This window comes from Medicago truncatula, chromosome 3, assembly GCF_003473485.1.
Source record: "Medicago truncatula cultivar Jemalong A17 chromosome 3, MtrunA17r5.0-ANR, whole genome shotgun sequence".
In the NCBI taxonomy this organism is placed as follows: domain Eukaryota; kingdom Viridiplantae; phylum Streptophyta; class Magnoliopsida; order Fabales; family Fabaceae; genus Medicago; species Medicago truncatula.
The window spans coordinates 48221037-48243454 of NC_053044.1; the positions used below are offsets into that span (position 1 = coordinate 48221037).

The 22418-nt window shown below is 34.9% G+C and overlaps 4 protein-coding genes across 6 annotated transcripts; all 4 read right to left on the reverse strand.

Annotated features, from left to right (window-relative positions):
* Window positions 1-7820: 7820 nt before the first annotated feature.
* Window positions 7821-9215, reverse strand: LOC11424379 (uncharacterized). Its single transcript, XM_003602655.3, has 3 exons — window positions 8654-9215; window positions 8419-8547; window positions 7821-8143 (listed from the first exon to the last, which is right to left on the reverse strand). Exons 1-3 carry the CDS (start codon window positions 8969-8971, stop codon window positions 8000-8002), a joined length of 591 nt encoding a protein of 196 aa, XP_003602703.1. The 5' UTR covers window positions 8972-9215; the 3' UTR covers window positions 7821-7999.
* A 1465-nt stretch (window positions 9216-10680) lies between these two features.
* Window positions 10681-14183, reverse strand: LOC11419955 (acyl-coenzyme A thioesterase 13). The gene is made up of 6 exons (XM_024779953.2): window positions 13763-14183; window positions 13562-13674; window positions 12588-12774; window positions 11495-11742; window positions 11265-11411; window positions 10681-11096 (listed from the first exon to the last, which is right to left on the reverse strand). The coding sequence occupies exons 4-6, from the start codon at window positions 11693-11695 to the stop codon at window positions 10953-10955; spliced, it is 492 nt and encodes a 163-aa protein (XP_024635721.1). The 5' UTR covers window positions 11696-11742; window positions 12588-12774; window positions 13562-13674; window positions 13763-14183; the 3' UTR covers window positions 10681-10952.
* Window positions 14184-16209: 2026 nt separating this feature from the next.
* Window positions 16210-17516, reverse strand: LOC120579451 (acyl-coenzyme A thioesterase 13). Its single transcript, XM_039831724.1, has 3 exons — window positions 17311-17516; window positions 17202-17243; window positions 16210-16566 (listed from the first exon to the last, which is right to left on the reverse strand). Exons 1-3 carry the CDS (start codon window positions 17512-17514, stop codon window positions 16318-16320), a joined length of 495 nt encoding a protein of 164 aa, XP_039687658.1. The 5' UTR covers window positions 17515-17516; the 3' UTR covers window positions 16210-16317.
* Window positions 17517-17958: 442 nt separating this feature from the next.
* LOC11431157 (acyl-coenzyme A thioesterase 13) lies at window positions 17959-22414 on the reverse strand. 3 transcript variants are annotated; one of them, XR_005645300.1, is made up of 4 exons: window positions 22199-22414; window positions 21969-22115; window positions 21129-21356; window positions 17959-18433 (listed from the first exon to the last, which is right to left on the reverse strand). XR_005645300.1 is itself a non-coding variant. In XM_003602659.4 (3 exons), exons 1-3 carry the CDS (start codon window positions 22388-22390, stop codon window positions 21198-21200), a joined length of 498 nt encoding a protein of 165 aa, XP_003602707.1. In that variant the 5' UTR covers window positions 22391-22414; the 3' UTR covers window positions 20752-21197. The 3 variants fall into 3 exon arrangements, 1 of the variants encoding a protein (XP_003602707.1); XR_005645301.1 differs by lacking the exon at window positions 17959-18433 and adding an exon at window positions 20752-21005; XM_003602659.4 differs by lacking the exon at window positions 17959-18433 and having other exon boundaries at window positions 20752-21356.
* Between the last annotated feature and the right edge of the window lie 4 nt (window positions 22415-22418).

Consider the following 22418-nt stretch of genomic DNA (forward strand, 5'->3'; position numbering starts at 1 on the left):
CAGGTACTCGCCATGGCGAGTTGGAGGCGAACTCGAGGCGAACAGAAATATGGTGCTCTCGGGAAAAATGACATTTTTCTCACTCAAACCTCAATTCTAAGCTCCCTAATCATCTTTTACACTTAAAACTTGCTCTAGTCCTCTTAAGAATCATCTAGGTACACAAAACTACCCAAAATACGGCTTATAACAACTTTTTCAAAATCCAGATTTTTACAAGGCTACTCGCCATGGCGAGCTGATTCACTCGCGAGGCGAGCGATGAAGTTGTTCACTCGCTATGGCGAACAATGGCTACTCGCGAGGCGAGCGATGAACTCCTGTACGGGCAGAATGCAGTTTTTCCCAAAAAATCCCATTTTTCCTCAATTCACTCCCCAAATTAGTTTACAGATATGCAATGAAAGGTTTTATGCACCCAGAACCCATTTCTACCCTCAATTCTATGATTTTTACACTCAAAACTCCTTAATCAACAAAAACCCAATTTCTCCCAAATCCTCACATAAACCTGTTAGAACACAATCAACATTCAGAATCTATATAATTGCGGTAAACCTCACCCTTACCTTAGATTCACAGAAAAATGCAGCAGCAATTGATTCCTAAGCTTCTCTCCCTTGCACTTGGCTTTTCTCCCAAAACTTGTATGTTTTCACGTTAAAAATGTTTTCTCTATTTTTCTTTCCTTAACTCCCAAAGTGTAACCTCCCCCACTCCTTAATTAGCAATTAACTCCCTACTAACTATACTAATTATTTCATAACCCCCAAAATAATAATTAATCCTATTCTTATATTATTTTAATTATTTAATAAAATAATCATATAATAAATAAATATACATTACATAAATCACCAAAAATCACATAAATGACACCACACAATTAAAAATAATTAAATAAAAATTAGAGTGTTACAACTCTCCCCAAATTACTGAATTTCGTCCTCGAAATCTTACCTCAAACAAACAACTCAGGATACGAGTCCCTCATCTTACTTTCCAGCTCCCAAGTCAAACTTTCACCCGTTGCTCCACCCCAAACTACTCTCACCAAAGGTATTTCCTTGCCCCTCAATGCCTTTACTTTCCGATCATCGATCCTCAACGGCAAGGTCTCAACTGTGAGATTGTCCCTAACCTGCACATCATCTCTCGGAATAACATGCGAAGGATCCGCTACATACTTCCGCAACTGTGACACGTGAAACACATCATGCAAGTTCGATAGATGTGGTGGCAAGCCAACTCTATATGCCACCGTTCCGATCCTCTCTGAAATCTGATACGGGCCAATGAACTTCGGAGTTAACTTCCTCGATTTCAAAGCACGTCCTACACCTGTCATCGGAGTGACTCTTAGAAATACATGATCACCCTCTTGGAACTCAAGGGCCTTCCTCCTCTTGTCATGGTAACTCTTCTGTCGACTCTGCGACGCTTTCATCTTCTCTCTGATCATCTTGACTTTTTCTGTAGTCTCCTGAACTAAATCTGGTCCCAACACAACACTTTCTCCTGTCTCGAACCAACACAAAGGAGTCCTGCACCTTCGACCATATAATGCTTCGAATGGTGCCATTCCTATACTCGAATGATAACTGTTGTTGTAGGTGAACTCTATCAATGGCAGGTGACTATCCCAAGCTCCACCCTGTTCAAGCACACACACTCTCAACAAGTCTTCCAATGATTGGATCGTCCTCTCCGACTGACCATCTGTCTGAGGATGATAAGCCGAACTCAGCCTCAACTTCGAGCCCAAAGCATCCTGTAAACTCTTCCAGAACCTAGAAGTAAACCTCGGATCTCTATCCGACACAATGCTAGACGGAACACCATGTAGCTTCACAACACTATGTATATAAATTTCAGCCAACTGAGCTACCGGATAATTGATGTTGATAGGAATAAAATGTGCCGACTTCGTCAACCTATCAACCACCACCCAAATCGAATCATGTCCCTTCGGAGTGTTTGGTAAACTCGTCACAAAATCCATAGAAATGCTATCCCATTTCCACTCTGGTACATCCAATGGTGTCAACAATCCTGCGGGCTTCTGATGTTCAACCTTAGACTTCTGACAAGTTAAACATGCATACACAAAATGAGCAACATCTCGCTTCAACCCAGACCACCAAAACAGCTTTTTCAAATCGTGATACATCTTCGTAGCTCCCGGATGAATGCTTAAGCTACTCTTATGACTTTCCTCTAGGATTAACTTTTTCATTTCTTCATTATCAGGAATACAAATTCTACCTCTGAATCTTAGCACACCCTGATCATCAACCTTGAAGTCACCATCTTCGATACCATTACCAGCAACCATTAGATCAACCAACTTGACATCCACTTGCTGCGCTTCCCGGATACTATTCAGGAAATCACTGTTAATCTTTAGCATCCCCAACTGTATGCTCTGAGGCGACAACTCACACACCAAACTCATGTCTCTAAACTGTTCCAGTAAATCAAATTCTTTCATCATCATAGCAGACATATGCAGTGTCTTCCTACTCAATGCATCAGCGACTACATTAGCTTTGCCCGGATGGTAATTCAACCCAAAATCATAATCTTTTAACAGCTCAAGCCATCTCCTCTGCCTCATATTCAATTCCTTCTGGTCAAACAAATATTTCAAGCTCTTGTGGTCACTGAACACTTCAAATCTGGAACCATACAAGTAGTGTCTCCAAATTTTCAAAACAAAAACCACCGCAGCTAACTCTAAATCATGAGTGGGATAATTCTTTTCATGCACCCTCAGTTGCCTAGAAGCATATGCTACCACCTTGCCATCTTGCATCAAAACACCTCCTAAACCCAGCTTAGACGCATCACAATAAACAACGAATGGCTCTTCCGGCTTAGGCAAGATCAAAATAGGAGCAGTTGTCAATCTTTTCTTTAATTCAATGAAACTACTCTCACACTGAGCATTCCACACAAAAGACTTACCCTTACAGGTTAACTGAGTCAACGGCAATGCAATCTTTGAAAATCCTTCTATGAATCTACGATAATAACCAGCCAAGCCCAAGAAACTTCTGATTTCAGTCACCGACTTCGGAGTCTCCCATTGTGATACTGCATCAACTTTTGATGGATCAACCGCTATACCATCACCAGAAATAATATGACCAAGGAAACTCACTTCACTTAGCCAAAACTCACATTTCGACAGTTTGGCATACAATTTCCTTTCTTTCAAAACTTGCAACACAATTCTCAGATGTTCTGCATGCTCTTCTTCAGTCTTCGAATAAATCAGAATGTCATCAATAAATACCACCACGAATTTATCCAGAAAAGCATGAAAAATTCGATTCATAAACTCCATGAATACACCGGGCGCGTTAGTAACACCGAAAGGCATCACTTTGTATTCGTAATGACCGTATCGTGTCCTAAAGGCCGTCTTCTGCATATCCTCATCCTTCACCTTAATTTGATGGTAACCTGACCTCAAGTCAATCTTACTGAACACCTTTGCACCCACTAGCTGGTCCATCAAGTCATCAATTCTCGGAAGCGGATATCTATTCTTAATTGTAACTTTGTTCAATTGACGATAGTCAATGCACAACCTCATACTACCATCCTTTTTCTTCACCAACAACACAGGTGCTCCCCACGGCGAAACACTGGGTCTTACAAACTTCTTATCAAGTAAATCTTCCAACTGTTTCTTCAATTCAGCTAACTCAGAAGCTGACATACGGTACGGTGCCATCGACACCGGCTTTGTTCCAGGAACAAGGTCAATTGAAAACTCCACCTCCCTCTCTGGCGGCACATCAGGAATCTCATCAGGGAACACCTCCGGAAACTCATTCACCACTGCTAGCTTGTCAATCACAGCTTGATTTTCTAACGACAGATATGCCATTAGAGAAAACATCAGAATTCCATCACGTTCTAACTGCTTCATCTGCTTTGTAGATAAAATTTCAACTCCATTTTCTTCTTCAGCAGAAGAAAAATGCACCGTCTTACTAAAACAATTGATATGAACTCGGTTATACTCTAACCAGTTCATACCAAGGACACAACAACAACAACAAAGACAACATTAAAGTTGACACTCTATCCTAGGTAGCTCAACACGACTCTACTACTTGGCCGGACGGACCAACCAGGCTCTGATACCAATTGTAACACCCCGTTTCCCAAAAATCAATTTAATTATAATATAAAATCAGAGTTTCAACATCAAACGGTATGTCACACTTCAAAATATAAATTCTTAAATAGATTAAAACTATTTAACAACATCCTTCAATTAACTGCAGCGGAATAATCTTTAAATTAAACTCCATTATCCAAAATAATCTTGGCATTAAGCCTCAACATAAAATATTCCATCAATCATAGGGCTACAACATTAACCAAAATTTGATACATAGAATGAATTTAAACAATAAAATCCCATCCCACGTATCAGAGCCCTAGACACTTGAGCCACCACCAACTACTCAGGATCACCTGCAAGTTACCCATAGGAAGGGCAACATTTTCAAGCAGAAGGGGTGAGATTCACAACAAAATATAGATAAAGAATACATCAATTGAATCTAACACCCTATCATAAATCATCAACATTATTATTGTTTATATAACATCATTTTCGCATCTTATCACAATATTAATTCATACACCTCTCAACAATATATACAACTTATCACCACTCCACTAAGACTCCTCTAAACACCCATGCATGTGGTACCAAAAATCAGGGCCGTGACCCACACCGCTGTCGAATGGTTAAAGCATTCTCAACAGGACATAAGTCCTCACCACTACACCACTTTGAGTAACTAGTACTCCACCACTTTGAACGACTAAGCATTCCAGAGCCGAAGCTCTCCCACTGTTATGTTAATGCAACTAATCCTCATAGAGTATATCTACATACCAACCAACCTAGACATATACATATATATGATTCACCAACCAACTTACACCTTTAAGGGAATTTAATTAAATACAACATTCATTCAGTCAGCATCCATTCATCAAAACCAACGAAAACATCCAGGGAAATATATATCAGCATACAAGCCATGCAATAATTCAACCAAATACACAATCCAAACAACAACAGAAATTAACCAACCAAATACTGGGCAGCTCGCCTCGCGAGCTCATCTACTCGCTATGGCGAGCTCAGAAAAACAGGTACTCGCCATGGCGAGTTGGAGGCGAACTCGAGGCGAACAGAAATATGGTGCTCTCGGGAAAAATGACATTTTTCTCACTCAAACCTCAATTCTAAGCTCCCTAATCATCTTTTACACTTAAAACTTGCTCTAGTCCTCTTAAGAATCATCTAGGTACACAAAACTACCCAAAATACGGCTTATAACAACTTTTTCAAAATCCAGATTTTTACAAGGCTACTCGCCATGGCGAGCTGATTCACTCGCGAGGCGAGCGATGAAGTTGTTCACTCGCTATGGCGAACAATGGCTACTCGCGAGGCGAGCGATGAACTCCTGTACGGGCAGAATGCAGTTTTTCCCAAAAAATCCCATTTTTCCTCAATTCACTCCCCAAATTAGTTTACAGATATGCAATGAAAGGTTTTATGCACCCAGAACCCATTTCTACCCTCAATTCTATGATTTTTACACTCAAAACTCCTTAATCAACAAAAACCCAATTTCTCCCAAATCCTCACATAAACCTGTTAGAACACAATCAACATTCAGAATCTATATAATTGCGGTAAACCTCACCCTTACCTTAGATTCACAGAAAAATGCAGCAGCAATTGATTCCTAAGCTTCTCTCCCTTGCACTTGGCTTTTCTCCCAAAACTTGTATGTTTTCACGTTAAAAATGTTTTCTCTATTTTTCTTTCCTTAACTCCCAAAGTGTAACCTCCCCCACTCCTTAATTAGCAATTAACTCCCTACTAACTATACTAATTATTTCATAACCCCCAAAATAATAATTAATCCTATTCTTATATTATTTTAATTATTTAATAAAATAATCATATAATAAATAAATATACATTACATAAATCACCAAAAATCACATAAATGACACCACACAATTAAAAATAATTAAATAAAAATTAGAGTGTTACAGGCATTCTTTGTCATTGAAAATTCTGTTATTTCTTTCTTTCCAAATTTCCCACACAGTAGCAAACCAAATGCATTTAAAATTGAGTGCCGCACCTGAGTTTCGCCACCACCCAAACATAATTGAGTAAAATGATTTGAAACAGTTAGTGGGACGACGGTAGAGAGACCAATCCAACGGAGAATACAGTTCCAAACCGTCCCAAAAACAAAGTAAAGTAAGTTAGTTCAAAATTGCAAATTTTCAAATAGGTCATCTATTGCGGGACGGAGGGAGTAAATGTTACAAATACAATGCATTGATTACACATATTTTTATAAAAAAACTTACTCTTAAATAGTGCTCCGGGGCACTCGTTAACATTCCCCGTATTAAAAACAAACACATTAAATAAGGGGTAGAAAAAGTTTTTTAAACAATAATTACACTTGTGACATTCTCTTATAATTAGGACCAATTTATATATATATATATATATATATGACCGGATGGAGTACTAATTAAAGAAAGAAATGTATTTTTTACCCTTTTAAAGGTTAACCTTGATTTCTGTGACTCATGCGTGATGTAAAAAATTCAGTTGGGAGTAGAAAAATCATAAAATTTAGTGTTGATATTGTGAGTTTTTTTTATGAAAAATAAAAAAAGTCGATATATATCATATCATGTCATAATAATGAGATGCGTTTAAAAACATGATAAATTCTTTAAAAAAAAGGATAACATTATATTTTCATATTTGTCATCGCATGTACATTATGTTGGGAAATGCCTGCATAATTTCCCTCCTCCGTGAACTCAAAATAGACACTAGCGGAAACGTGAAATATAAACGTAATGACACAAAGAGAATTTTAGCGTGGAAAACCTTCTCAATATGAGAAAGGGAAAAAACCACGGGACCCTTGGACCTCTTAAAACTTCCACTATAATGATAATGGGAATACAACAACTTCACCCTTAGGTGGATCTCACTACAATATATCTCTCAATTTGCAAGGAACACTCTCACAAATTGGCTCACTATTTCTCTCACAAGAAAACTCTCTATGAGGATGACTTTTCTCTTGAGCAAGGCTCTCTTTCTCTTGCTCTTTGTTGTTCTTCTCTTGTGGTGTGTTTTGAATGCTTGCTCATGGTCCTATTTATAGGAGAAGCAAGCCAAAGTTGCCTTACATGCATGAAGACATTTGTCATTTGCCTTTTATGCAAAACACCAAGTGTCCCTTGCAATGCATGCACCACACCAAATGTCTCTCATGCATTACACCATGTGTTACTCATACACTACACCATGTGTACACCATGCATCTTGCTACTTGTCACCACATGCAACCTTCCATCTTGTCAAATGTATGTTGAACATGTGGCAATGGCTGGACCCCACACATTAAATATATGATATGATAAGATAAATGTTTATTTTGTTCACATCATATATTGTCATTATCCAACTCTATATTTTATCATCTTCCTACCAATTTCATAATATTTTTTTGTTTAAATTCACTTTTGATCTGTAGTTTTAGTTTATATAATATTTTGGTCTCCATTTTTAATTGCAGTAATTTGATTCCTATTTCAAAAATTCAAATATTTTTTCTTTGACAAAATAAAATTCAAACATTTGGTTCTTGTGTGAAATAAAAGGCAAAATAGAGAGACGAAAAAACATGGAAAAGATGAGGTCTATATAGTCGTTGCTTGCGCGGTTCGGATGGAATGGAAATGAGGTCAATTTACAGATCTCCAAAGATGCTTGCAAAGTTTATATATTACAACCTTAAATAGGTCTTGTATCAGAAAATTATATTACATGGAAGTGGAAATATTATTGAGAAAAACCAAAAGCACATAAATTATAGATCATATCCTATTATCTCATCTGGTCTCAGTTTCACATTTTACTAGTAATGGAAAGATATGTGGTATGACGTCCATGAGCAAAAACTTGGCCAGTCTTTTTCTTCCTAAACTCCATGCTTACAACAGCTATAACCTTTCCTACTCGTAGAACCCTTGCTTCTATCTCAATCTCTTCCTATCAAACATAAGCCATATGGAGTTAAAAATTAACTATTGTTGTGATATCTTCATTACACAAATCTAATATATGAAACCAGGAAAAGAATATCATATTTCTCAAATTATGTAGAGAAAATACATTGATTATTTAAAATTGATGTAATGAGAAAAGTCGATTACAAATTTATAATGAGACGTTGATCTAGACAGTAGACATATGCATGGAAGGATTTTAACCAACATAGAGAATAGTAACTAAGAAGAATAGTAGATGAGATGTTAGGTACCAACATGAACATAGGCAGCATCCAAGCATGAGACGTTGATCTCGACAGAAACTCCACCGGTGGGAATTGCAACTCCGCCTACCATATCCACCAGACTAGCAATGACACCACCTTGCAAGTACTTACCTGAATTCTGCGAGTTAATGCATAAAATTAGGTGAATCAAGAAGAACAAAACTAGTGTTATTATATGAGAAAGGGAAGAAAATTGAAGAGAGTATGATATGATATATACGAACGAGTAAACGTGGAGGTATCTTCATTGAGAAGACAATACAGCCAGGTTGTAAGAGATCCAGGCGCAGGCCATGACAGATTAGATGTTCCAAAAACTTAGGAGGCAATGCATCTAACGTTGATGCTGTTTTTCCTCTTTTCTCCAAGTAATTCTTCACTGATCTCAACTTGGTTCTTTCTTCTGCTTTTCCCATTCTATTTTTGTTCCTTTGTTTAGCACGTTCACTTGGACCTTCTAACTTATGTTCACGTTCATAATCAATGATAACTAAAGGACAATAAATGTTCATTATTCCACTTTCACTTTTTTTGGTTAACATTGTTATATATGTACAAAGTTTTCATAACTGAGAAATCACTTGTTCGGCACATAAGAACCAAATTTCTTCGGAGGCAAGAGTTATAAAACAAAAAGACGATATAAAGAAGGATAACACTCCACTGCGCTGCCCCTTAGGTTTTTAGTTATTTATGATATAAATTGCTCATTCGGTTTAAATAAACAAGGTCAAAATTATATGTATGAAAGAAATTTTTTTTGTTATTTTACACAATAATTAATCATTATAATGATGAGAAAAATAAATTAAAAGAATTGAAAGAAAAAAAAGAGTAAATTGTAAGTGATATATAATACTAAAATAAACAATAAGTGTTTCATTGATGCCGTAAAACAACACATAAAATTAGACTACTTTTTGGCTGGGATGACTTATATTGTGGGATGGAGTAGATACATTGGGTAATTACTACTAGAGAAATTTTAGTGTAGAAACGCACTTAACACTTGTTATTTACAAACAAAAAGAATAGTTTTTTTTTTTTTTTAGGAAAAAAATGGTAATATTGAAAAACCCAAGGGTGAAAAATCTTCAGCCTTCAATTCGCAATTAATAGCCTTACGTGAGTAAAAATCTGAAACCCCTTCAATCTATTAAAGCTTGACCTAAATAGATGTAAATAATATTTGGTGCTGTAGTGACTCGTTTCCTCAGTTTTGACAATTGGCAAACTCGCATGGATGGACAGGTGCCTCACGTCTTTGGTGGAACACCTCGTGTAACCCACATGGAATTCTAAACTACTTCCTCCGGTTCTATTTATAAGAGAATTTTGGGTCAACAAAAGTTGATGTATCTAGTTAAAAATTCAGTCCAAATACATTCACTTTTGTTGACCTAAATTTCTCTTATAAATAGGACCGGAGGTAGTATTTACCATGGGGATTTCAGGCTCCAAGTATCGCAATGAAACGCCTTGCATTTACAAAGGTACGCCTAACTTTTGGGAAAGAAGTTCCCCCAATTATTTGGTGTTGATTTCTTCACTTTGCCTTGACTTTTCTCAATAACATTCAGAGGGACACGAATAACTTGTTTGACTTATACCAAAAGATACAACACATTACATGGTTGTCTGGTTAAGGAAATTTAAAGTATTACAAAGATTTTTAACACAAAAGGACTTTTCCAAACTCTTGGTAAAACTCGGCTATAAGCCTCTAGAAATCCTAAAAATCCTTATAAAAAGATTCTGGAAAGACAAAAAATATTTGTTATGACTGGGACTCATCACATGACAAGAACAAAATTCAATATTGGACCTATTAAACAATCTGAATGGAGAAATCGTTGCTACACAAAAACTCATTCACCCTTTCATAGAACATCTCTTCCAAAAGTTTCTTTTGCAAAGAAGAATGGTTCATTTGTGAAGGAAGAAGACTGACTAATCTTATATAGAGGTAGGACAACACATAAATACAATTGAAATATTAAATTAAATAAGGGATTTTTTTGTCCAACAAATATCTCCACCTTCAGACAATATACTATTAGAAGTGATATTTTTTTAAAGTGATTTTGTTTTAAAAAAAATCTTATGTAACAAATAACCTCTTAAACTCTCTCTATTTGAGATTAGTTTCACCACATAATTGAAAAAAATGAGTCACAAGACGAAAATTTCAAGGTTTTTAGGAGCAGCCTCTTCCTGCCACTCAACAAGATTTTAAATTGGCTTCAAAATCTAAAACAAACAAATTCTTAAAAGTAGAGGTGTCCGTAAGTACAAATTGACTCGATTAATATGATGATTCAACTCAATCAGAAGCGTTTGATTCAATTTTATTTTAGTCTAAATCGAACCAAAATAACTCAATCAGTTTGTAAGAATGAAAACAAAAACAAAACCCAACGGAATTTCCCATCCAATCTTTTATAGTTTTTTGAATCATGGACGAAGAGGGAGTTTTCTACCTCAAATATGTCATAATTCCTCTTCTATACTTTATTCTCAGTTTCACATTTTACTGATAAAGGGTATATATTTGGTATGACGCCCCTGAGCAAAAATTTGGCCAGTTTTTTTCTTCCTTAACTCCACGCTTATAACAGCTATAGTCTTTCCTACTCGTAGGACTCTGCCATCGATCTCAATCTCCTCCTATCATCACATAAGCCATTGTGAATTTAAAAAAATAATAATGTTGTTATATCAATTATGATTAGTTACTTCGTGTTGGTAAAATGAAGTAAAAAAATTTAACATTCTCATATTTCATTCGAGTTTTGATAGTAATTAAAAATAGAAAATAGATAGATTGATACGAACATCGACATATGCAGCATCCAAGCATGATACATTGATCTCGACTGAAACTCCTGAACTCCATGAAAATCCCGCGGTGGGAACTGCAGTTGCGCCTACCAGATCCACCAAAGTAGTGATGGCACCACCGTGTAAGCAGTTACTAGAATTCTGCAAATAAATGAAAAAGAACAAAATCCATTAATGTTATTTATTATGGAAAGATAAAAAGATGAAAAGAGTAAGATACGAACAAGTAAATTGGGAGGTATCTTCATTGAGAAAACGATACGGCCAGGCTCAATGAGATCAAGGCGTAAGCCACGTACGACTAGATGTCCCAAAAACTCCTGAGGCAATTCATTGTCTACCGTTGGTGCTGATTCTTCTCCTTTCTTCTCCAAGTACCTCTTCACTGATTCTAAATCCGTGATCCTTTCTTCTGTTTTTGCCATTGTGTTGTTTTTTTTCTTTTGTTTCTCTCGTTTGGTTAGGGTGTTTACTTTGTTTTTCAGGTTATTTTCATGTTCATATAAAAACAAATTGATTAAAGGGAAAGAAATTATCATTGTTCATAATTAAATGACAATAAATGTTTATTACTTCACTTCCAAATTTCGAAATGGGATTACTATGTATGTAAAGCTTCTTCTAATAATAAAATTAATGGGATATAAAGTTTTTCTTTTAAAAAGAACAAATACTATAAAGTTGAACAATCTTCTTAAAAATAATTAAACAAACAAAATTTACTAGTAACGGGAACATATTTGGTATAACGCCCCTAGCAAAAAAATTGATCAGTCTATATGTTAGTAGTTTCTCTCTCTTTGAACCAGTCCTTTAATTTCTTCAATTCTTTTAACTCTACCTCAAATTAGTTGAACCACTCAATCCCCTTAAAATGCTGAATCAACTAATTTCACATTTTACAAAGTTATTGAATGTAATAGCAAACGTAATTGATGTTTATAATAAACCTTGAATGAAATGTAAGGTTACAAATAAAACAACTAAACTAAATCATTGCAATGAGACAAGTTAAATGACAAAGATTCACATCCTTTTACAACTATTTATAATTTATCAACAACACAATTATGAGAATTATTACACAGACCATTTATGATATAAGCCATCCTTTCCTTTGTATAAACTATGTTACAATGGGTCAAAATACACAACCCTACTATCGTAAGCTTACTCAAAATCAGTTATTCGTGGCTTTGTTCTCATCTATATGGAACTGAGAAAACCAAACAATGATAAAAGTACAACTCTAATATTTCTCGCAAGAATGATATGAATGAAAAACAGAAACAAAACCTAATAGAGGGAGTTTTCTACCTCAAAAGTTTCGTATATGCTCTTCTGTCATTTGTTCTCAGTTTCACATTTTAGTGATAAAGGAAATATATTTGGTATGACGTCCCTGAGCAAAAATTTGGCCAGTCTTTTTCTTCCTGAACTCCACGCTTACAACAGCCATACCCTTCCCTGCTCGTAGAACTTTAGCATCGATCTCAATCTCCTCCTACAATTACACAAGTCATAGGGAATTTTTTTAAAAATAAACTAACTGTGATATATTCATCACAATTCACACAGATCCAATATAGGAAACCAGGAAAAGAATCTCCTATTCCTCAAATTATGTATTTGATATCACAAATAAAATCGATGTTATTGTCAAAAGTTCAAAGTAGCATTAATGATTTGCTTTCTGTTGGTTAATCAGCTATGACTAGTTACTTTCAGTTATGTTAGTGAATGATTCTGTTAGCTTAGTTGGACTTGGCAGCTATCTATTGTACATACTTGTATCTAACTTTCAATGAATGACCAATGGATTTAGCACATTCACTCTTTCAATTATGTCTTGTCTTTCCACTCCCTCACTTCAGACTAAATAAGCAGTGTTAAACCAAAAAAAAAAGCATAAAAAAAGAGTTTTGTCTTGGTATGTTGGATCAAAAATCAAAATCAAATGATTTAGATTTGAAGTTTGGTATGTTGGACTGACTTTCAAAAAAGAAAAATAAAAAATTGTTTATTTTGTGAACTATCCAACGATCGTCAATGAACTGACGAAAGGTATGCAAAGACTAATCCCTTTGAGAAAACTTGGATCTTTTAAGAGTTGACATCTCTCAACAAATATTTTTCCATGCATTGGCTAGAGATCAAATTTTAAACTAAATAGTTAAGAGACTCAAATATCCAGGACTTGTCATTGTCACACACTATATTGGTCATCTTTTATTGATATAAATATGCATTTTAGAAGAACATAAGATAAAAATAGATAGATAAATACGAACGTTGACATAGGCCCGACTCCCACGGAAATCCAGCGGCGGGAATTGCAGCTGCGCCTATCACATCCACCAAAGTAGTGATGGCACCACCGTGCAAGTACGTACTTACCTGAATTCTGCAAATTAATCAATTAATTTAGGTACTAAAAAAAATAATATATATCAGGGAAAGAGGAAGATGAAGAGAGTAGGTAGGATACGAACGAGTAAACGTGAGGGTATGCTCATTTGAGAAGAGGACACGACCAGGCTTAATGAGATCCAATCGTAGGCCACGCAAGATTAGATCTAAGACAAACTCTTGAGTAAATTTATCTATTAGCTTTGATGTTTCTCTTCTCTCATCCAAGTACCCTCTTTCACCGATTCCAACTCAGTTCTTTTTTCTTCTGTTCTTCCCATTCTATTCTCGACTCGTTCATTGCAGCATTGACTTTTTAATTGTAAGTGAAACTACAGTGTTCCCAAATTAAAACCGAAAACCAATACAAAAAATAAAAATCGCACTAAATCAAATAAATTTGACCTAAATGAAAACCGCTCAGATCCAATTTTAGATTGTTTTTACAAAATAAAAAAATTAAAATAAACTAACTAAAACTAATAAGTTGATATTGAATGTCAGAGCACATCCTTTAATCACATACATTACATTTTTAGGTTAGTATTTTAAAAAGTGTTTGTTTTGTCACAAAAATAAGACGTTATGTTTAGAACAATTATATTTTATTTATTTTTCAATCGAGTTATAGATGAGGATAATCTATGGTAACTTGCTTCAAAAGAAAGCTAGTCACAACATCGGAACTATCAATTAAACTTGCTCCAAATAGTCAATCAAGATACATTTGCATGAAAAGTTGTCCTTCATTGAGAACACAATTAACCAATTTACTTTCTTCTTATTGCATTACAAAATGTGGTATAAGGAATCCTTTCTTTTGTTTAAAGAAGGGGGTGTCATGGACACTCTCTTCTCTTTCTAATAACATTGTCTCAAATATTTAATTTTTTATTGGATAAAACTCATGTGAATTCAACAATTTAAAAATGAGTCTAATATAAAATGGAAAGATGCACGTGACTTTCATTCAATAAAAGAATAAATGTTTGAGAGAATGTTAGAAAAATATTGTTTTTAGCTTTTCTCTTATATAAATTATGTTACAATGGATGCAAATACCCATCACCCAAAGCAACCCGATTTTAAGGATATTTGTGGTTTTGTTCTCAACTATATCAAACTGAGAAAAGCAGACATCGATGAAAGTACAATTCTAAGACCGTGTTTACTTTATAAGATGTTTTCTATTTTAATTTTTTAAAGCATTGTTCATTTTAACTTGCTAATAAGAAAGAGTCTTACTATTGTTAAAAAAAAGAGTCTTACTAACAAGTGATTTAAGAACATTGTTTAAGGAATCCATAAAAATAAAGGGTCATGCTAACCGGTATCCCGGGGTACTGGTTAAGCACACAATAAAAGAAAAGCATTACTAAAAAAGGAAACTTTTTATGCATTAATTACACAATTTTCACTACATTAATTTCTATAAAATTTTCTTTTTTGGTACCTTAACCGGTGCCGGGGAGCACCGGATAGCATTTCCCTTATTTTTGTTTTGAAAATACATGTCAAATATAAAAATCATAAATACACAATTTTTAATATAAAAGTTAATTACTTTTAGATGTAGGGATGTCAATGGGTACCCATGGGTACGGATAGTATGATACCCGTCCCCGCCCCGTTGTATAAAAATGATACATGTGTCCGCCCCGTACCCTCATGGGCACCCACTATGCAGGTATCCGTGGGTATTGAGGTATCCATGGGTATTTATGGGTATCCATGGAATTTTTAATTTTTTTTTGTACAAATAATAACTTTTTTTTAATTACCAAAATATTTTAACTTTTAAACATCCATACATAATCAATTCAAAATTTCATAAATCATACATAATTCATAGAAAATTCATGATTCTTACATAATGCATATGATATGTTTTATGATGTGAATGAAGTGAAAACGGTAAACTTAATAAGATGAATTAAAAAAATAAAAATATGTTATTAATGAGGAATCTTTGATCGGCAGTAAAGTTTTCTTCAATAAGGTAACAACTTTAAGTAATAATTAAGATAAGATAAGATATATAATGATATTTTAGTAATTTGTTTAATTTATTATCGGGTAATTTTAGTAATTTGTTTAATTTATTATCGGGTATGGGTACCCGTGGGTATGGATACAATCAAATCCGTGTCCATATCCATATAATAATGGATAGTCAAATACCCATTTATTATACCCGTGGGTACCCGTTTAACTACCCGCTCCATACCCATGACGGATACCCATGGGCATGGGTATTTTTGGCACCCCTATTTAGATGTCTAGACAATAGCCCAATGAAAACATCTGTTAGCACTTTCCAATAAGAAAATACCAAGATTGATATATATGAAACATAAACAAAACATGATAAAAATCCTAGCTCAACTGGCAAAATGCTAAAATTGTTAGACCGGACGCATGATCGGGGTTCGAACCCCGTTACCTCCACTTATGTGTGTGAGTTTATAATGGTTTACCATTTCGTCTATCTACCCAAAAAAAAATCTGATAAAAATCCAATACTATCACCTGAGAAATAATGAATGTTAAATGGAATTTTTTATTTGAATCATGGTAGAATAGAGAGTTTTCTACCGCAGAAAGTGCATACATCTTCTAGTGTCCTTTGGTCTCGGTTTCACATTTTACTTACAAAGGGAATATATTTGGTATGACGCCCTTGAGCAAAAACTTGTCCAGTCTTTTTCTTCTTGAACTCCACGCTTACAACAGCTACAGCCTTTCCTATTCGTAAAACTCTAGCATCAATCTCAATCTCTTCATTGACATAAGTAGCATCAAAGCATGAGATATTAATCTCAATGGAAACTCCAGAATTCCACGGAAATCCAGCTGCGGGAATTGCGGCTGCGCCTACTATATCCACCAGAGTTAGGGATGGCAATTGGACCCAGACCCAATGGATACCCGCAAAAAATACCCACAATGGGTAGGGTAAAACCCCGCTTTTCTAGGTCTGGGCACGGGTACGGGTAATACCCACAAAATTAAATGGGTATGGGCACGGGTAAGGGTACTATACTGCCCAGACCCGCAGACCCGCATATACATATTTATATAATATCATAAATTATTTATTTATTTTTTATGTATAATTAATTAATTTATTTAGCTGTTTAAGCCTAAACCTAAACTTAAAACAAACAACTACTTAATACAATAACAACTCCATCATGCTGGTGTATAATTTTTTAGGCATATTTCAGATGTTTTCTATTTGACTAAATACCACGGTTCATATTATTTTATGAGTTAATTTTAAAAAATTGGGATCGTAGTTTTATTTCATTTGTGATGTTTTTTTTTTTTTGTTTTTCCATAGTTAAAGTGCGGGTAATGGGTGCGGGTATGGGTACTTAAGTACCCATAGGGTATGGGGAAGGGGACTAAAGTTGTTGCCCACGAGGGTACGGGCACGGATACGGGTATTTTTTATAAATGCGGGTATGGGGACGGGCATTGTAGTACCCTACCCATTGGGTACCCATTGCCATCCCTAACCAGAGTAGTTATAGCACCACCGTGCAAGTATTTACTTGAATTCTGCGAATTAATTAGTTAATATTGGTAAAAAACAAAAAGAAGATGATGAATAGTGTAGGATACGAACGAGTAAACGTGGAGGTATGTTCATTGAGAAGACGACACGACCAGGTTCAATGCGATCCAATCGTAGGCCGCGCAAGGTTAGATGTTCCAGAAACTCCTGAGGCAATTCATCGTCTACCATTGACGATGCTTCTCCTTTCTTCGTTGACGCTTCTGTTTTTCCCATTCTGTTTTTTTGTTTGTTTGTTTGTTTGTTTAGCAGCATTGACTTTTAGTTTGTAGCTTTTTTTTCACCATATAAAATTGATAAAGAAGGATAACACTTCACGCTGTCCTCTCGGTTTGAATAACTTAGTCTAGATAAGGATGGTAATCAAGTCAATAAAAATAATGAACCTATGACAAGAAGTTAGTCCAGTCAAAAAAAAGAAGACAAATATTTAACAGTTTATGCATACTTCTTCGTGTTTGTTTCAAAAGGTGTCCACAAGCAATAGTCAACTTGATCTATTCAACCAACGATTCAACCCAATCTAAAGCATTTGATTAAAAAAAAAAAATGTTTGTTTGTTTCTTTGTACCAAAAATAAAGGAACGATGTAACACTTTCACCTCACTGCCCTCTCAGTTTGAATGCTCTCATTATATTATTAAATTAAATCCAAGCTAAGCCAAGTTTGCTTAATTTTTATTTTTTAGAAGCCAAAAATAAGATAAATTATAAAAGCTTTCATAGCACAAGGCATGTCAAGAACATACAATGATTACAAAGAGTTTACAAGATAGAAATCAGGTGGAGTTTAACATGGAAAATGTCAATCCTTTTCCACCATGGACCATTGCAAATCAACCATCAAATTTTAGAGTATATTACATCTTATCATGTGTGTCTCACACTAGATCCAACTATCCATTTTCTACAACTCATCTCCCTCAATCCGGATCTGCACAGTTTTAATTTGTCCAATTCTCAATTCCCGACATCTGGTAAGAAAGATTCAACTCTTGAGATCAAACATTATCTGAGAAGTAACAAAACATTGAAACAATGCCAAGTTCTCTCGCATCTCCTGGATATCCTCATGTTCTCAAAATCTGGTTGTTATATGCATCAGACTCACCGTCGCTGACTCACCGTCTTTCTCACCGTCGCGGTGTCCCCTTTTTCAGTTTTATGATGACATCTAAGTGCATGAAATTGGAGATAATTTAGTAGTGCATGTTTAATCTTGCAAGGTGAAGGCTTGGATTTTACAATTCTTTGATCTCTCGTGAAATTAATTAAGTGTTTTAATGACTAATACCTCAAATTCGTCCTTGAATTTTGAAAATCGGCCAATTTCATCCCTGAATTTTGCGAAATATCAAATTAGTCCCTGAATTTTGCAGAAGTCCATCAAATTCGTCCCTCCGTCCAAAAGGTCCGTTAATAGTGATGATGTGGCTTCTTGCATGCTTTGTTGTCCTGTACACGTGTCAGCAAGTCAGCCACGTGTACAAGGACTAAATTGATGGAAATGGTCAAAATTTGATATTTAACATTTCAGTCTCTTTTTTCCTGTGTTTCCAATTATACCCCTCTATTACATGTATTGTCCTGGATCGATTTGAGACTTACTGTCATAATTTGAGGACTAATTTGATGAATTTTGTTATAATTTAAGGGCTCATATGATTGATTTTATTTGCAGAGAATGAGTACAAGGAGATATGGCATGAGAGGACCAATGAATTCAAATGACATGCATAAACAAACACCACTGAGGGGTCCTGCTCCACAAGATCCAACTGCTCTTGGAGTTATTAGAATTTCAAATCCAAATTACGGGTCATCCGCTTCTACTCAACCCCAATACATGGAGTTTATCCCAGCTCCAGAATTTCCAAAGCATTGATGCATGTTTAAATTATGTTTTTGGACTAGTTTAATTAATGCTTTTTGGACTTGTTTAGTTTACGCTTTTTTGGATATATAATCACTTAAGAACATCAAATGATTTGATGACTATGTAATGTTATTTTTTTGGCTATGTAATGACTTATGAACATCAAATATATGACTTATGATGGTATGAAAATGTCCGTCTTTTTATAATCAAAGTGTCTGTCTTTTACTTTTTACTTTGTTCAGCAAATGTATGCACCAAGGATCACAGTGATATCTGTTGTGAAAATTCAAGGACCTATTTGATGGTATTTAAACTAATTTGAGGATCGATATGATGGATATGGATATAATTCAAGAACCAATTTGATTGAAATATTTTGACATAATGGTTTGGTTCATTCATCGACAACCTCTTTTCATTACAACATTACATGGACTTGGCATAATACAATATTATTTTAAACAACTCAATCAAACAAAATACTCCTATCAATATCTTAATCAACCTAAGCTCACTTCCTACACAATCAACTTTATCCATCAACCTTGTCCTCCAAAATACACCTAGAGCTTGAAGATGAATACCGGTTGTTGTAGTTGTTTTTGCCCATTTGCGCACCACCCATCAATTTTGAACACCGAATCTACAAGGCAGACCACTTGATTTATGAATTTTGAATTTAATCAAAAAAATTAGGGTTATAAGTTTTTTGAATTGGGGAAGAAATTTGACATCAATTCATGGAAGAAATTTTGGGGATTTTGAACTTTGTAAGGAATTATAACATTAGGGTTCCAAATTTATATATTTGGGGAAGAAATAGCCCTTAATGAGGAAGAGAAGAAAGAGCTGTTACTCACAAAGAAGGGAAAGAGCCGCTGCCAATTTTCTGAAAATCCATCAATTTGGTCCTTGGAAATTTTGTGTAAATTCATCAATTTGGTCCTTGGAAATTTTGTGTAAATCAATCAGTTTGATCCCTGCTTGCGTGGCATCTTACGTGGTAAGCTTTGTCAGAGGTTAACGTTACACGTCACCTCCATTAACAGACCAACTTAACGGAGGGACTGATTTGTTTGATATTTTGTAAATTCATGGACTAATTTGATATTTCGCAAAATTCAGGAACGAAATTAGCCGATTTTTCAAAATTCAAGGACGAATTTGAGGTATTAGTCGTGTTTTAATCTCATGTTTAACGATGGCGACGACGACAGCGAGAAGATGTAGCGGAGGATTGCAGACCAGTTGCAGATTTGTGTTTTGGTTCCTATGGGTTTAATTTACCAATTCTCAAAATAAGTTTTGCAAATAAAAAAGAAAACTACATATATAAGTTAAATTAGTTGTGTTGGAAAGTGGAAAAGAAATGATCTAATATCGACGGTGTATAATAAGATTATGTTCTTCAATTAATTTAATGTCAAAACAATTATACAAGGTGTCTACGACAAAATCACAACTCAAAATCAATGAACATCAATGCCTAAATATTGTAAAGGTTATGTACTACCGGTAAAAAAACAAAAGAAAATATGTAAACTTTTGTTTTAATTCATGACCATATCAAAAAAATTATCATATCAATGATTGGACCTTTCCTACGATCTTGCTAATCAAAAATCAAATTGTTACTATATTTCCAAGTCGATCAAATGCATGCCAAGTACCAACAATATAGAGCAAAGATTTTCATGATTTGCTTAACCATGACACACATGTTAAACTGAGTGACGTGTAAAAAAATATTAAACGATGCACGTCTAACACTCAACCTAATCTTTATCAACACATCTGACCCAACCTTGCTAAAATAAAGGACATTAAAAGAATAAAGATTGTGACGTTTCATTCACTTCCCATCCTCCTACACAAAAGGAGGAATCTAAATTATTAATCTCACGAGGAAGCACGTTGTATTTCGTTGGAAGACGATCATCATAATCAATCAATATATTAATAATAGAGAAATAAGTTTCTTTTCTTTTACCGAGTAAACATCATCAAACTTCTACTTCCATCTGTCAGCTTTGCTTCCTTCACAATTACTTGTACATATTCACATTTTACTCTTAAGGGGAAGATATTTTAGGGGAAGAAATTTTGTATGACGCCCTTGAGCAAAAACTTGGCCAGTTTTTTTCTTCCTCAACTCCACGCTTAGAACAGCTACAGCCTTTCCTAGTCTTAGAACCCTGGTATCAATCTCAATCTCCTCCTAACACAAAAAACCAGTAAAAAAATATCCTATTCCTCCAATTATCAAAATTTAATATCACAAAAAAAAATTAAACAATACATCATGTAAAAAATTGAAAGGAGTGGTATTATTCATTTACTTTCAGATATTTAATCAGTCATAATTATTCACTCTGTTGTGTCGGCAGCTAGCTACTGTAGACACTTTGTTTGTATATGAAGCTTCAATAAATGAACAATGGACTCAGATTCAATAAGAAGTGGTAAAAAAGCATCATAACAAAGAGTTTGTCTTGGTGTTTTTGTATAAATATGCATTTTCTATAAACGAAAAAGATATTCAAATTTTCAAACCATCGTTTTCAGCTAACTAGCTTTCACATTATCTCTATTATTATAATTAGAAATGAAAATTCATATCTAAATGTCATTCTGATTCAAAGTAAAAAAAGAAAATAGAAATTTAAAATGCTGTTAGAAGGTGAAGATAGTTTCATTAGTCTTTGTGAATTAGCAAATGTGCTTAATGGACATGGCTTGACAGTGTAAAATAGTTTTACCATACAACTAATTACAAAAATTGTAGGATTAGCGATAATGCAAGAGTGATTAAGCTTTGAAATAAACTAACATTGACATAGGCAGCATCCAAGCATGATATATTGATCTCTACGGAAACTCCGGATTTCCACGGAAATCCAGCTGCGGGAATTGCGGTTCCGCCTGCGATATCCACCAGAGTAGTGATAGCACCACCGTGCAAGTACTTACCTGAATTCTGCGAATTAATGAATTAATTTATGTCAAATGAAGAAGAAGAAGAAGAAGAAGAAGAAGAAGAAGATTGAAGAGAGTACGAACGAGTAAACGTGGGGGTATGTTCATTGAGAAGACGACACGACCAGGTTCAATGAGATCCAATCGCAGGGCGCGCAAGATTAGATGTTGCAAAAACTTTGGAGGAAATTCATCATCTACCGTTGATGCTAGTCTTTTCTCCAAATACTTCTTCACTGATTCCAAATCTGGCATAGTTCCTTCTGTTTTTTCCATTCTATTTTTTTTTTTCAATGTAGCTTCT

What these genes read in the sequence shown, in the direction of transcription:
- LOC11424379 (XM_003602655.3), bottom strand. Translation starts at nt 8,971, where the DNA reads ATGTTAACCAAAAAAAGTGAAAGTGGAATAATGAACATTTATTGTCCT. An exon ending in AGATACCTCCACGTTTACTC is followed by an intron (nt 8,548 to 8,653) that starts GTTCGTATATAT and finishes ATTAACTCGCAG; the next exon opens with AATTCAGGTAAGTACTTGCA. An exon ending in TGGATGCTGCCTATGTTCAT is followed by an intron (nt 8,144 to 8,418) that starts GTTGGTACCTAA and finishes TATGTTTGATAG; the next exon opens with GAAGAGATTGAGATAGAAGC.
- LOC11419955 (XM_024779953.2), bottom strand. Translation starts at nt 11,695, where the DNA reads ATGGCAAAAACAGAAGAAAGGATCACGGATTTAGAATCAGTGAAGAGG. An exon ending in AGATACCTCCCAATTTACTT is followed by an intron (nt 11,412 to 11,494) that starts GTTCGTATCTTA and finishes ATTTATTTGCAG; the next exon opens with AATTCTAGTAACTGCTTACA. An exon ending in TGGATGCTGCATATGTCGAT is followed by an intron (nt 11,097 to 11,264) that starts GTTCGTATCAAT and finishes ATGTGATGATAG; the next exon opens with GAGGAGATTGAGATCGATGG.
- LOC120579451 (XM_039831724.1), bottom strand. Translation starts at nt 17,514, where the DNA reads ATGCTGCTAAACAAACAAACAAACAAACAAAAAAACAGAATGGGAAAA. An exon ending in ACATACCTCCACGTTTACTC is followed by an intron (nt 17,244 to 17,310) that starts GTTCGTATCCTA and finishes ATTAATTCGCAG; the next exon opens with AATTCAAGTAAATACTTGCA. An exon ending in GTGGTGCTATAACTACTCTG is followed by an intron (nt 16,567 to 17,201) that starts GTTAGGGATGGC and finishes TCCCTAACTCTG; the next exon opens with GTGGATATAGTAGGCGCAGC.
- LOC11431157 (XM_003602659.4), bottom strand. Translation starts at nt 22,390, where the DNA reads ATGGAAAAAACAGAAGGAACTATGCCAGATTTGGAATCAGTGAAGAAG. An exon ending in ACATACCCCCACGTTTACTC is followed by an intron (nt 22,116 to 22,198) that starts GTTCGTACTCTC and finishes ATTAATTCGCAG; the next exon opens with AATTCAGGTAAGTACTTGCA. An exon ending in TGGATGCTGCCTATGTCAAT is followed by an intron (nt 21,357 to 21,968) that starts GTTAGTTTATTT and finishes TTTTTGTGTTAG; the next exon opens with GAGGAGATTGAGATTGATAC.